At 41.7% G+C, this 16,186-nt stretch overlaps 1 protein-coding gene across 3 annotated transcripts in view; it reads right to left on the bottom strand.

Annotated features, from left to right (window-relative positions):
* xylt2 (xylosyltransferase II) overlaps nucleotides 1-16,186 on the bottom strand; it is a 312,882-nt gene that overhangs the window by 172,603 nt on the left and 124,093 nt on the right. For all 3 annotated transcript variants that reach the window (XM_072242003.1, XM_072242005.1, XM_072242004.1), the window contains one exon: nucleotides 917-1,092. In XM_072242003.1, coding sequence (XP_072098104.1) covers nucleotides 917-1,092 — 176 coding nt within the window. The remainder of the gene's footprint in view (nucleotides 1-916; nucleotides 1,093-16,186) is intronic.

The raw sequence follows: 16,186 nt of genomic DNA, 5'->3' as shown, positions 1-16,186 counted from the left end.
AATTACCTAGGTTAAATCCCATCAGGCCCTGGGGATTGATCCACCTTAATACTCATTAGGAGGCCCAACACTTCCTTCTCCTTGTCCTCTACGTATTTACACACTCAGCACTGATCTCGTGGTCCTCCATATGCTTTTCCATGGTAAATACTGAACCAAAGTACTCATTAAGTACCTCACTCACATTCTCCACATCCAGGCAAATATTTTCGCTTTTATCCATGAGTGATCCCACCCTCTCCCTCATTATCCTCTTGCTCTTGATGTATGTGTAGAATGCCTTGAGATTCACCCTAATCCTACTCACCAAGGAATTTTCATTGCCCCTCCTAGCATTCCTAATTCCGTACTTTAACTCTTTTCTTACTTCTTTATACTTCTCATGTGCTTTGTTTGATCCTAACTTCCAAAGTGTTACATACTTATCCTTTTTCTTCTTAGGTCATAGAATCTCCTTTCTACCCTCTAACTGTCAAGTCCCCTAAAACTACTGCACTCCCTGACCTTACCTGTCCCTGTTGAGTCTCAGAGCCCACAACAGTGCCACCAACCTGGGGTCTGCTGCCGTGATATGATGGGTCATACCCCCAGCAGCGTCCAAAGAGTATCTCCTGCCTTTTCTCCGTATATAACTTCTTAATTTTGCTTTTCTATCACTCTGGTGAATTGGTCCTGTACTTCCCTTCAAGGTGCGTATTTTCTGGAGTCTAATTACCCATTGTTCCGACAATTTTAAGATTTATTCCCTGCTTTTAACATACATTTATTCAACTGAATCCACTTCAACACCATTTAGAGTTTTGTTTCAAAGCAAGTAAAGTTCCCTGCCTGTATACTGAATAATCCAGATTACTGGAATGCATTTTTCACTGGCCTTCCAAAGACTTCTATCTATTAAGATGTTGAGAATGCGTACCTTGTCAACATGGATGTAATAGAAATGCCGCTGATGATAGATGGCTTTGATCATCCGCTTAAGCTGCCTGATGGCTCGGCCATGAACAACAAGGACATAAGCAATTCTAACTGGATTTTGGATGGATGTTAGATCCACATAGCCATCTTCCCACTGGATGATGCTGTTGGGTTTCCCTGCAAATAAACACTACCGGTTAGTACAATGGCTGGAACAGCGAGCTTTTATACAATTTCTAGAATTTGGCCAATATATTTCTCAAATTCTCTCTTCTGTTCCCACTATTAAAGCTATGTGCCTCTTGCATTTGTTTCTTTTAAGCTCCTTGATCACAGAAAAAAAATTGGTATGATGCTTGATCAGATAATAATTGGCATGGCATGTCAAAAAGCATAGCTTAATCTCGGTCTGCTATTTTGACTAAATCTGATTCAATTCTTATAACTGTATAGTCTCTGGTGGGTGTGGATGATCTTCATTGGCCATGGGTGAGCAAGTAAACAGTGTAGAGACAGGGGGTAAAAATGCGAAGAAATTATGTGACACAGTAAATAATCACAGAATGGTTATAGCACAGAAGCAGGCACACAGCCCAGTAAGCTGCTCTCAGTAAGAGTAATGCATACAACCCTAATTATTCCCTTTCAAATATTTATCCCATGCCATGCCTCCACTGGGATTGGTTCTATACTCAATCTGTTTGCTAATATCCTCATAGTTCCTGTCATGTATTGATGCTGAAAAACTAATGCACACCTTTATATCAAATAGACTAGATTACTGCAATACACTTTTCACTGCCTTCCAAAGCAAACTACTGACAAGTTTCAACTCAATCAGAATGTCGCTGCAGGATTTTTAACCAAAACAAAGAGAAGGGAACAGATCAGTCCTATGCTAACTGCTCTGCATTGGCTTCCTATCTCTTTTAGAATTGATGTTAAAGTTCTCTTACTTGCTTTTAAAGCTCTTAATAGTCTGTGACTATTTGTTTTATAATCCTGCTCGCGCTCTCAGGCCCTCTTCCGCCAATCTCTTAAATTTAAACAATCTCCCTCAAAAATAATTGGAAGGTCAGCTTTTTTTGAATTCTGCTCCTAAAATGTGGAATTCAATACCTAAAACTATAAGGGATGTAGACTTAGTGCTCAAGTTCTCAACTACATCACTAATGTAGTTGTCTTGTGCTATACTGGAGAACAACTACAACTTTCTTGAGTCTATGCATGTTGGTCTCTCTGCTACATCCTCTCTAGTGCTTCTACATCTTTCCTAAAGCGTGCTCTCTTAAAGTGGCTAGTCCCAGCTGGAGCAGAATATCAAGTCTGGGGAGCAATACTTGGTGAGGGTACAAAAAAAAGTATTGCAATGGTGTGAGGACTCACATCCTTTATGAAGGGTCTTAGAAAATGGCAGTTTTCCTCAGATTGGATTAACAGATGTGTTCAAAAGGATGGAATATTGCTGAATTCTGTTCATTTGGCTCTGTAGACATTTAGTTGGAATGCTCGCTTTCTCTGTTATGGAAATGCATGTGGAGGTGGCGAGGGGGATGTTGGGTAAGAAAATGGCAGTCCAGTGTACTAAACGTGAATGGAGAGGTAAAGTTAAAATGAAGGAAAATCTTGTGTTTGTTGCTTGAATGTTAATATTGGTAGCAGAGGACGCTTACCAACTGTAGAATCCCACTGGCACTTGATAAGAGCAAGCCTTACAAAAGCTAGAAATATGAAACTGGAATATGGACTTGTATTACTGAGCACAAGAAGAAGCAGGCAGCTGCAGTTGTACTGTCGCTTTCGGGAAGAATGAGAGAGACCACAATGACAGACTTGAAAACCAACTGAGCGTATGATTACACTAATAAATGCACTTGACTCAGTTTTTCTGAAGGAAGAAAAGGGTCGGATTTATGAGGCATATTCAGACTTCGCTAAAATTTCCAAAGACAGTTCTACAAACATGGCTGTTTATATTATTGACTTTGAACAGAAATGCACTCACATGCACAAATACAAAATGGACCTTACTGATGTACAGTGGAGCTAGAAAGTTTGTGAACCCTGTAGAATTTTCTCTATTTCTGCATAAATATGTCCTAAAATGTGATCAGATCAGATCCTCACGCAAGTCCTAAAACTAGATAAAGAAAACCCAATTAAGTAAATAATACAAAAAAGCATTATACTTGTTCATTTATTTATTGAGAAAAATGATCCACTATTACATGTATCTGTTGGAAAAAGTATGTGAACCTCTGGGGTAATGCCTTCTACAAAAGCTATTTGGAGTCAGGCGTTCCAATCAATGAGGTGAGATTGGAGACTGGGTTGTAGGGGTGCCCTGCCCTATAAAGAAAGACACACAAAGCCAGATTACTGACAGAGCCTGCTCTTCTCAAGAAAGATCTGTTTATATTCACCATGCCTCGATCAAAACAACTTTCAGAGGACTTTAGAAGAAGAACTATAGAGATGCATGAAGCTGGAAAAGGCTACAAAAGCATTTCTAAAGACCTGAGTGTTCATCAGTCCACAGTAAGAGAAATTGTCTACAAATGGAAGAAACTCAGTACTGTTGCTACTCTCCCTGGGAGTGGGCATCCTGCAAAGATCACATCAAGAGAACAACATGCAATGCTGAAGAAGGTGAAAAAGAACCCATAGTTAAGAGCAAAAGACCTGCATAAATCTCTAGAATTTACTAAAGTCTCTGTTAATGTGACCACAATTAGAAAAACACTGAACAAGAATGGTGTTCATGGAATGACACCATGGAGAAAACCACTGTTCTCCAAAAAAAACATTGCTGTACACCTCAAGTTTGCAAAAGACCACCCGGATGTTCTACAATGCTTCTGGGACAATACTCTGTGGACAGCTGAGACAAAAGTTGAACTTTTTGGCAGAAATGCACATTGCTGTGTTTGGAGGAAAAAGGGCACTGCATACCAACACCAAAACCTCATCCCAACTGTGAAGCACGGTGGAAGGAGCATCATGGTTTGGGGCTGCTTTACTGCCTCAGGGCCTGGACAACTTGCAATCATTGAGGGAACAATGAATTCAAAATTGTATCAAGACACTTTACAAGAGAATGTTAGGGTAGCAGTCCGTCACCTGAAGCTAAGTAGAAGTTGGATAATACAACAAGACAATGATCCAGAAGATAAGCGTAAATCAACAGAATGGTTTAAAAAGAAGTAAAATAGTGTTTTAGAACGGCCGAGTCAAAGTCCTGACCTTAATCCTATAGCAATATAGTGGAAGGACCTGAAGCTAGCAGTTCAGGCAAGGAAGCCTACTGACATTCCTGTTTTGAAGCAGTTCTGTAAGGAAGATGGCATAAAATTCCTCTAAGCTGATGTGCAGGACTGATCAACAGCTACCAGAAATATTTGGGTGAAGTTATTGCTGTACAAGGGGGTCACACCAGTTACTGAAAGCAAAGGTTCACACACTTTTTCCAACAAGGACATGCAATATTAAATCATTTTTCTCAATAAATAAATGAGCAAGTATAATGTTTTTGTGTTATTTATTTAACTGGGTTCTCTTTATCTAGTTTTAGGACTAGCGTGAAGATCTGATCACATTTTAGGTCATACTTATGCAGAAATGGAAGAAATTCTACAAGGTTCACTGCTGTAATACCTGTATTAGCTTTCAAACTGTTGGATACTGCGTTGTCTAAACTTAGAAGACAGACAGCTAGCATTAACTCCATGTACCAAACTTACAGATACATCTATGAAATCTGCACTGAAGTGGAGTTGAGAGAAAAGGTCGCCAAGACAACAAGCAGAATTAATTTGAGTCAGGACACAGCATAATTCATTGAGCAGAAACAAGCGACCTGAGTGACCAGACGAGGGCACTGTTACCCGGCACAAATCCACTGGACAACACACACAAAATGCTGGAGGAATTCAGCAGGTCAGGCAGCATATATGGAAAAAAAGCACAGTTGACGTTTTGGGCTGAAACCCACAAGTTAGGGTGGAGATCAAAATGTGCTGTTTGTCAGAGTACTTACCACTGGGCCAAAAATATCTGCACAGAATCGAACAAGTTAAGCTAACTGAAGAAAACAAAACAAATCTGAAGATGTTGAAGATTGCCATATAACACAGTTTGCAAAGAAATCCAGACATCCCACCTCTCCCAGAAGTTCCGGGAATCTCCCGCATATCGATAGTGGCTCCCTGACACCCAGAAGTTATATACAATATCCCGGAAATAGATTTTTTTGAGAGGGAGAGCGAGCATCCTGATTGGTCTCTCTTCGTGCTAAGAGTGGGTCCCCAACCACCGGGCCACGAGGAAACAGTATGATTTGGCGATATGAGTCAGCTGCACCTTTCCTCATTCCTTGTCACGCCCTGTTGAATTAACACACTCGAAGTCATCAATGACCCAAGACGTGCAAAGGAATGGGTCCCTGACCCATTTGTGAATGTCCCCGGCGAATTATCCATGTCAGGGCGGGAAGGAGATCAACTCCTCGAGCTTGCAAATGACAGCGGGCTGAAAAGTATGTTTGACATAACATCTCTGCCGGCATTCTGGATCAAAGTCAAGGCTGAATATCCTGAGATAGCCACGAAAGCACTGAAAACGTTGATTCCATTTCCAACATATTTCTGCAAAGCAGAGTTTTCTGCAATGAATGCAATGAAAACTAAACTGCGGAATAGACTGGACATAAGGAACCCCCTTCGAGTATCGCTGTCGCCCATCATCCCTCGATAGGACCGTGTTGTTGCAGGAAAACAAGCCCAGGGCTCCCACTGATTCAGCGATATTGGTGTGTTGCAATGATTTTATACGTTCATACCAGGAAGATATGCGCTGTGTTTAATATCCAAACGTTACTTAAAATGTTATGATGCTATTAACTTATAAGTGACTTATAATTCAGTGGTCCCCAACCTCTGGGCCACAAAGAATACAGCGGTGGCCGGAACGCACCCAGCATATCTTTAAGAAAAAAGCTGAAATAAACAAGCTAATTAATTAGGTGTGTAATTGCCGATTGCGTCGTCTCTGATCTGGGCTGACATTTACGTGCCGGGTGGCACCTAATCAATTAGCTTGTTTATTTCGGCTTTTCTCTTAACGATGTGCTGGGTGTGTTCCGGCCACCGCTGTACCGCTGCATTCTTCGCGGCCTGGAGGTTTGGGACCACTGTTATAATTGGCTTATCACTACATTCATGTGAGAAAAATATGCGCTGTGTGTTTAATATTAAATTTGTTACATAAACCCCTTTAGAAACGAAATTGAGTGTATTAGTCACTTACAAGTGACTTATAGTTAGTTGACTTATCACCTATATTCCGGTCGTGGTTAACACCCCCTCCCCCTGGGTCGGCCGGTCCACAAGAATATTGTCAATATTAAACCGGTCTGCGGTGCAAAAAAGGTTGGGGACCCCTGATTTAAACTAGCTGGCTAGCTGCCAAGGAGCTACGCTATTGATGCCCTATGTGATGAGGCCAAACTCCCTGTAGACTTGCTTAAAGTTGTAATAGAAAAAAAATGATAATATAAGTATATATTTTAATGTCACATTTGTTGCAGATACCCAACTTGGTTTACAGATTAGACAAAATCCCTAAACAAAGCATTACATACACCTTTGGAGGTCGACGGGGGGGGGCGGAGAATATGGGGTTGCGGGGGGTGGTGGTGCTACCTCCCTGAAATGAGTTTTTGCAGCGTGGGATGTCTGGAAATCATTTACTAATTCACAGACATCAGATACAGAGATTTTGATGACAGAATCTCTAGAATCTGCTGTTATTGACAGAACATGCACGCACACAGTGTGTGGAGAAAAATGGCTTGATAGCTATGTAAGTGAACTAAACTAGAATGAAGTGCATAACTTGGTGAACACAGATACACCCAGTTACAAAACATTCACATTTGGAGATGGAAAGATTGTACATTCTACCAAAAGAGTAAAAATTCCCGCAAAAATAGGGCAGACAAAATGTTACATAAAACAGAGGTGGTACCAGTGAACATTACTCCTCGAGTAAAACTTCCCTAAAGAAAGTAGGGCAGTACTGGATATGGAGAATGAGCAGTAAACAAAGTTTCAACATCCAGTATAGCTTGAGCTCACCAGCTCTGGATGTTACTGTGTGCACATTCTCGATAAAGACTTTACTGAAAATCAATATGAGAATGGAGTACTAACTATCACAGAGAACATGACCCCAGATGAGAAACGTAAAGTGTTGCTCAAGCTTCACTAGCTTCACTAGACTTCAGAAAACGCTCAGGAAACAAAGATGCAGAATATTTTTCCAGTTTAAGTCAGATTGTTGACAGCTGTGAGACATGCCAAACGTTTGGAAAGTCCAAACCCAAGCGTGCAGGTGGTCTGCCACTAGCATCTGCATACAGTGGAACAGGAGCCGTAGATCTACATGAACTTGAGCAAGGAGTGTGGTATCTCCACATGACTGATGAGGTCACATGTTTGAGTGCCAGTAGCACTATAAACACAAAGAAACCCTCAGAGATAGTGAAAAACACTATCCATTCCTGGGTAAGTGTGCATGGCCCACCTCGGAAATTATTCAGCGATAATGGTGGTGAATTTAATAATGATGAATTCAGAGATATGGCAGAGAACTTTAACATTGAAATAAAGACAACAGTGGCATACAGTCCTTGGAGTAATGGACTTCTGGAGTGACACAATCAAATGCTTACTGAAATAATGCTAAAGACTGTGATCAGAACACTGCCCTGGAGAAAGCCCTTATGGAGAAGAATAGCATGCATAATGTACATGGCTACAGCGCATATCAACTTGTGTTCGGCCAGATTCCAAACTTTTCCTCTGTACTGGCTGACAGGCCACCTGCTTTAGCGGGCACTACAAGGAGTGAGTGGGTTGGGAAACACATTTCAGCACTGCATGCATCAAGGGAGGCTTTCACTGAAGCGGAATGTTCAGAGAATTTACAGGTCTGTCCCACAGATGAGAAGTATGAGGAAGGTGACAAAGTGTATTACAAAAGAACAGATTGTACAGAATGGAAAAGTCCTGGGGTTGTCATTGATCAAGATGGAGTTGTATTCATGAGACACAGAGATATGTGAGAGTGCGTCATTCCAGACCACATAAAGCACAAACTGAAGATGATCAGAACTCCATGGAGGATGACATAAAAGATGAATACCTGATACAGTGTCATATAGTACAGACGGTGCTGAGCAGTGTGCAGCTAAGGACCCAACAGAGTTGCTCAGCAGTGGCACAGCACTGACGAGAGTGCAGCTGGGGACTCAACAGACTTGCTTGAACAGGAATCATCACAAGTGCAAAAACAATATGATTTTTCAGTCTTAAAGCAGGACAAACTGTGAAATTTGTAGATCAAAACACTGGTATCTCATACAAAGCAAGAATTCTTAGGACAAGCAGGCAAAGCCACTGGGAGAAACAAAAGTTGGTACAAGCTGAATTACCTAGAACCAGCCACAGTTGTTGGCACTGCAGGGTCAATCACGTATTACGTGTAGACAGACTTCATACTGAACCAAGTAAATTTCAGTCCGAACTATCCGAGAAACGTCAAGATGAAGATCTCCTAGTAACCAATGAGGTGACATTTGAATCAGCAAAACAGGACAAAATCAGTAGCTGGAGAAATAATGGAATATTTGAGCAAGTCAGAGACGTTGGCCAAAAGACAGTGTCTATAATATGGGTGTGCATTCTGAAAGAAACCCCTAAAGGAATTATCAAAAGCAGATTATCAAAACCTGATGGCCAGAGGTTTTGAGCAACTGTACATAAACTCCAAAAAGACTCACCAACATGAGCATCAGAGTCTCTCCGATAAGTCAAAAGCATTGGCAACCCCATCCCATGGACATAAAATCTATGTTCTTACAGGGCATAGAGCTTTCATGTGACATTTACATTCAATCCCTGCCTGAAACCAGAAGTGAAGAAACACTGTGGAAACTCAGAAAGCGTGTCCGTGGTCCAGCAGGTGCATCACTTTACTGCTATGAAAAGGTCAAGAAAATAATGTTGAACACAGGTGGAAAGCTGTCACAAGTGGATCCAGCTGTTTTTTACTGGCAAGATGAAAAACAAGACTCAGGATATCATGTGATTGGAATACTTGCTTGCCACGAAGACTACTTCAAAGACTTTGTCACAAGAGTCATCCCTCAGCTAAAGCCAACCTTTCAGGCTGGACGGGAGGAACATGACAGATTTTACTATGCAGGGATAGAAGTCCTTTACTGTTGATGGAACAGTACAACAACACCAAGAAAGCTACATCAGGAATCTTCAGATAATCTACATGGAATCCTCACATACCACACAGCGGGATGCACCCCTCAGCACAGATGAAGCTGAGCAACTCAGGTCAAAGGTAGACCAGATTCTATGGGTGAAGACAAGGCAGACCTGACATAATGTTTGATGCCTGCACCTTGGCATCCAGCACAAAAAAAATGCCACAGTACAAACTTTACATTAGGCAAACAAGATAGTGTGCAGAATTCAAACTGAAAAAGTAGCCCTGCAGTTTCAACGACTTGGAAAAGATGGTTCACTGAGGCTTATTGTCTTCAGTGATGCCTCACTTGGAAATCTCCCTGATGGACATTTTACTGATGAGAGAAGAGGGAAAATGTTCACCTCTCTTGTGCAATCAAAAAGGATCCAAATAGTTGTACAGAGTATGCTGGCAGGAAAAACCCTTGCAATATCTGATGGTATTGTCAATGCCATTTATCTAGCCACACTCTATTCTGGGCTTGTCCATGGTGACCCAAAGAAGAACATTCTACAAATAACTTACGTTACAGCCAACTACTCACTGTTTTTAGCCACAAATCCATCAAGTCAGTTACAGCGAAGAAGTTTTGCCTAGAGATAAGCAACATCAAGGAACTCGTACAATCACAGAAAACTCATCACATGCTATGATCAACTACAAAGGAATAACTAGATGACTGTTTCACAAAGAAGGGAGAACGAGCTTTTGTGCTGTTAAAGGCACTTAGTGAAGGCATTTTTTACCCTAAGAACTGTATCAACATCAAGGGTTAGAATTAAATCCTATATCCTAATGAACATTTGAGTTGATTTGATCTTTTTAATTGTTTTGTAGTACTCTGAAGGCACTAAGTGAGGGTATAGGGTACCTTGAGAAATTTATTAGGCCTAACAACTCAGAGGATCATGACAGTGTAGAATGAGCTGCCAGCACAAGTGGTGCATGCGAGCTCCATTTCAATGTTTAAGAGAAGTTTGATAGGTACATAGATTCCCTCTGAGATAAAAGTAAAACATCTAAACCAATTGTGTGTGTGTGTGTGTGTGTGTCTGTCTATACATATATATATATATATATATATATAGATATAGATATATAGATAGACACACACATGCACGCATAAAAAGGATGGAATATTGTTGAGTTCTGTTCATTTGGCTATGTAGGCATTTAGTTGGAATGTTCACTTTCGCTGTTATGGTATGCACATGGAGGTGGCGAGGGAGATGTCGGGTAAGAAAATGGCAGCCCAGTGTACTAAATGTGAATGGAGAGAGTTGTTAAAATGAAAGAAAATCTTGTGTTTGTTGTTGAACATTAACAGTAACCTGAATAAAATCAGATTTTTGTCAGTTGGAGGGTTATTAATGTAATTTAAGATTCATGGTTAAAAACTTTCTTAAGCCAGTATATTCCATTCCACAACACAATCACTGTTTCTAATCATTTAGTCTTTGTATAACGTGCAAAATACAATCTTAGCTCCATTTAAAACCCACATAGACCTTGTGCAGAGCCAAGAGAAATTTCCTGGAGTTGTGCTTTAATTAACTGGCATGCAATTTCAAAGAATGTCAGTTTGTAGCATCAGCTCATCCCTATTTTACATTAATGTTCGATCATCTCTCAGACTCTCTGGAGTTTAGAAGAATAAACTAATCTCTCATCTCTCTTTATGGGTCAATTTCCTTCCCTCCCCTACCATCTCAAAAATTTTTCTGATTGTCTGTTTAATTATAACCAATCATCAAATCTTCCTGTTGAGATCAGTGTGGAGAACCAGGGAGAACAATAGAAAGCCACTGTCAAGAGTTTTAATTTAGAATATTCCTGAAAAGCCCAATGAAAAGAAAGCAAAATATGGCCTAATGCTTTCACAGTGTGATGGTTTTGACCATTTGTGAAGTTTTTATAATGCTATGCAGCCAACAGTTCAGATAAAGATCTTTAAAGATTAGCAGTATTTGCTTCATGTATGTCAAAACCTACAATGAAATGTATCGTTTGCATCAACAGCCAGAGTTCGAGGATGTATTGGGGAATCCTGCAATTGTTGCCATGCTACTGTACTGTATTTTATGGAGTACCTGGGGCACATGACAAGATAGGCCAAAGCCAGCATGGTTTCCTGAAAGGAAAATCCTCCCTGACAAACCTACTGCAATTTTTTGAGGAAATTACAAGCAGGGTAGACAAAGGAGATGCAGTGGATGTAGTGTACTTGGATTTTCAGAAGGCCTTTGACAAGGTGCCGCACATGAAGATGCTTAGCAAGAGCCCATGGAATTACAGGGGAGTTACTTGCATGGGTGGAGCATTGGCTGACCGGCAGAAAACAGAGAGTGGGAAAAAAGGGTTCTTATTCTGGCTGGCTGCCGGTTACTAGTGGAGTTGGTGTTGGGACCGCTGCTTTTTACGATGTATGTCAATGATTTGGACTATGGGATTAATGGATTTGTGGCTAAATTTGCCTATGATACAAAGATAGGTGGAGAGCAAGTAGTGTTGAAGAAACAGACAGCCCACAGAGAGACTTAGATAGTTTAGGGGAATGGGAAAGAAGTGGCAAATTAAATACAATATTGGAAAGTATATGGTCATGTACTTTGCTGGAAGAAATAAACTGGCAGACTATTACTTAGATGGGGAGAGAACTCAAAATGCAGAGATGCAAAGGGACTTGGGAGTCTTTGTGCAGGACACCCTAAAGGTTACCCTCCAGGTTGAGTCGGTGGTGAAGAAGGCAAATGCAATGTTGACATTCATTTCTGGAGGTATAGAATATAAGAGCAGGGATGTGATGTTGAGGTTCTATAAGGCACTTGCAAGACCACATGTGGAGTATTGTTTGCAGTTTTGGGCTCCTTATTTTAGAAAGGATATACTGACATTGGAGAGGGTTCAGAGAAGATTCATGAGAATGATTCCAGGAATGAAAGGGTTACCATATGAGGAACGTCTGGCAGCCCCAGGGCTATATTCCCTGGAGTTCAGGAGAATGAGGGGGGATTTCATAGAAACATTCTGAATGTTAAAAGGCCTGAACATTTGGGTTGAGACTTAACCACCCGGCACGTAATTAATTAGCATGTTTACTTCGGCTTTCTTCTTAAAAGATGTGCTGTGTGCCTCCCGGCTACCGTTGCATTCTCCGCGAATCAGTATCTGTCCGTGGCCTGGGGGTTGGGGTGGTGGAACACTGGGGTGTCATCACGTCATCGTCTGTTTCCATTGGGGCAGGCAGGTCATCTATCTCTGCCCACCTCGATGTCAAAGGTCAAAGTTCGTCATCTGCTGTGGCTGATGTGGAAGGCTTGCTTGACTGCTGAGCCTCGTGCATTTTTCTATCATACAGTTCTTTGTAAGGACTCAAACTATCCTGCAAATATCCCCTAAACTGACGTAACCTTTCAAAATTAAAGTCGTACTTTATCATTACTCATTCGGTTCCGATTGTTATCCTTTCCTCTTACAATTGCATCAGCTCCTCATCTATCAGATCTTGGTCATAGGATGCCAAAACTTCTTCAACATCATCTTCGTCAGCTCCCACAAGCCAAACTCACTTTGTCCTTACTTCGTCCACCATGATCGAAACGCTTAATTATGTCTAGTTTTACGCTAAGTGTAACACCCTTACGAGCTCTTTTAGGCTTTTCCAATACCATAGAACTCACCTTGCAAACGGCTGCTCACAGGCACGTGTTTAAGCAATGCCGGCGAGAATGCAGTTCCGAATCCGGGGGAGAGCGGCTGCTCAGGGCGCGCTGCCTGTTATCGGGCGCTGCTTTTTTCGCGCGCTGATTTTTTACCGTGCGCTGCTTTTTTTTGTAACAGTGAAAACACCTTCTGAAAGCGAAAACATGGTACTAATGTAGGTCTTTCATAACAGTGAGGTTTCGTAAAGCGAACGTTCGAAAAGCAGGGGACACTTGTACCTCGATCAAATTTCCTCTCAATCTTCTACGTTCTAAGGAATAAAGTCCGAAACTTTGATTTATGATAGCCTTCCTAGCTGTCCAATCTTGGTATTGTCCGCAAATCTGCAGATGCAGTTAACCACATCATCATCCAGATCATTTACATAGATGACAAACAACAAAGGACCCAGCACTGATCCCTGCGACACTCCATTAGTCACAAGCCTCCAGTCGGAGAGGCAACTCTCTAGTACTACTCTCTGGCTTCGCCCACAAAGCCAATGTCTAAACCAATTTACTATCTCAGATGACGCTGTGGATGTAAAAACCAAGAGGAGAGATCAGATCATAAAGGGAGCAGTAGAAGGATTAAGAGAATACTCCAGTGAACTAAATGCATCTTTCCAAGATCGAGATGCACAAACTAGCAGAAAAAGGGAAAAGAGAGGTGTCCAGAGCTGTCAAAACCATTTCTTGCTGTCTCAGAATCAACTCCTACAACCACCACAGAGGAAGCCCCAGAACTCAAGAATTTTTTTCATAGCCACAAGTCTCAGCTGCCAAGCAGTGATTCCCCCTTGTCAGGAAAGATATTATCCCACCAGAGTACGAAATCTACCACAGCTATTAAATCTTTAGGATTGACTGGGACAATATAAAATTTACTATGCTGTGGATGTCTATACAACAGTTGTATTATATAGTACACTGTATGTACAGTTGAGATGTATTCTCTATTGAATTGAAGTTTACAGCTAAGCAGGGAAGAGTGTTGGGTATTAAATATTTCAGTAATATTTGAGTAATATTGTAAATAAATTGTTTGATTAAGCATTCTTTTTTGTTTACATAATTCATTATGGCTATATGCAAACATATGCGAACTGCATACGTCAAGATGTCCATGTGGTATGTGCACACCTCGCTTAAAGTAAAGAACAAATTAAGACTCATATTTCCAACTCGCTGCCTATTCCTTTTAAGTTGTTACAAAACATAACAATACTGCTTTGACATCTCCTCTCCCCTTAGCCACTACAATCTCACCTCCTTCGAATGTGCAGCACTCTGTTCACTTCAATCCAATCTCAACCTCATCATCAAGCCCACAAATAAGGATGATACCATTATGTTCCAATGCATAAACCACTACTTAACAGGGGCCAGAGACCAGCTTTATGATACCTCTTCACATCTTCCCATGGACCAGGATCTCACCAACGAATATTAAGTCATCATCTTCCAAACTACCGTAAATTTCACCATATCTGATTTTCTAATGTAACATGCTGTAAGGTTTCACTGCTAATGTAATGGCCTCCCTGTAATGTTTCACTGTTAAGGCTAAGGTAATGGTTTCTCTGTAGCAGCAACATTTGGGTTAGGACTAGAGATAACAGGGCATGTTAGCAAATGAGCAGGATGTTGTTCCTTCTTGTGTGTCTGGGAGAGAGATTTCGCAGACTTTTGTCGGGGAGCAAGAAGAGAGAGGACACGAATGGAGAGAGTTGGTAGACTGCCAGGCGGAGTGAACTGAGGAGCGAAGGTCCGAGGTCGGCTACGTTTGGAGGAGGGCGACGGGAACAAATGGACGACACTGTGAGCTCCAATGTGTGCGCATTAGACTGTTTCATGAGAATGGGCCCTTTTTTTTGTTTGTTTACTAACCATATGACCCGATTGGTGGCGTAGTGGCATCAGTGCCTGACTTCGGGACAAAAGGTCCCGAGTTCAAATCCAGCCAGCTCCCCTGCACGCTTTCCATTCGTGCTGGGTTACGAGCTGGTTTGGGGAGGGGGTGGTATTTGATCCTCCACAATATTCCACGTGGGAGTTTAAACTGGAGGTGGCAGTGTTCTTTTTATGAGGTCGAGTTGCGAGCTCCACATCAACCTGGCACGGATGGAGAGCACGCTCGGGAGCGGTCTGTCACTGGATTGAACTTGGGAACCTCCATTCTCGAGCCTGGCGCTGATCTCACTGCGCCACCAGCCAACCATCTCTTTGGAAACTCACCCGGCAGAAGACAATGGCAAATCACTGCTGTAACTTGCTTCATATGCAGTTCCCCACTACGTCAGAGAGGCGTGGAGGGAAATCGTCCACTAACCGGAGAAATTCCGGATGCGACGTACCTTTCCTTTCCTTTACTAACCATATAGTCAAATTAAGAATTATAAAGCTCAATCGTTTAATCATATATTGTGTACTGTTTGTTATTTCATGGTACTGATTTGTAACAGGAGACACATCGCACAGTATCCACCCAAATGAGATTTCTTAAATTTGGCCAGGCCAGGGGCCATCATGCCCTGGATTAAGCCACTCACCGAACCGAGGGTTACATTAACATAAACCAGGAAATTATAGGCTGGTCATTCTATTCAAAAGATTCAAAGGAACATCTAAATGAGCCTGATGCATTTTGGAAACAAGTCCTATGGACTGATGAAGCTAAAATAGAACTTTTTGGCCACAATGAGCAAAGGTATGTTTGGAGAAAAAAGGGTGCAGAATTTCATGAAAAGAACCCCTCTCCAACTGTTAAGCACTGGGGTGGATCGATCATGCTTTGGGCTTGTGTTGCAGCCAGTGGCACGGGAAACATTTACTGGTAGAGGGAAGAAAGATTTCAATTAAATACCAGCAAATTCTGGAAGCAAACATCACACCATCCGTAAAAAAGCTGAAGATGAAAAGACGATGGCTTCTACAACAGGATAATGATCCCAAACACACCTCAAATACCACAATGGACTACGTCAAAAGGCGCAAGCTGAAGGTTTTGCCATGGCCCTCACAGTCCCCCAACCTAAACATCATTGAGAATCTGTGGATAGACCTCAAAAGAGCAGTGCATGCAAGACGGCCCAAGAACCTCACAGAACTAGAAGCCTTTTGCAAGGAAGAATGGGCAAAGATCCCCCAAACAAGAATTGAAAGACTCTTAGCTGACTACAAAAAGCATTTACAAGCTGTGATACTTGCCGAAGGGGGTGTTACTAAGTACTGCTATGCAGAGTGCC

This window comes from Mobula birostris, chromosome 24 (genome assembly GCF_030028105.1).
Source record: "Mobula birostris isolate sMobBir1 chromosome 24, sMobBir1.hap1, whole genome shotgun sequence".
Taxonomy (NCBI): Eukaryota; Metazoa; Chordata; class Chondrichthyes; order Myliobatiformes; family Myliobatidae; genus Mobula; species Mobula birostris.
Note: the sequence above shows the minus strand (reverse complement) of the source record. Positions and strands in the feature narration are given on the sequence as shown.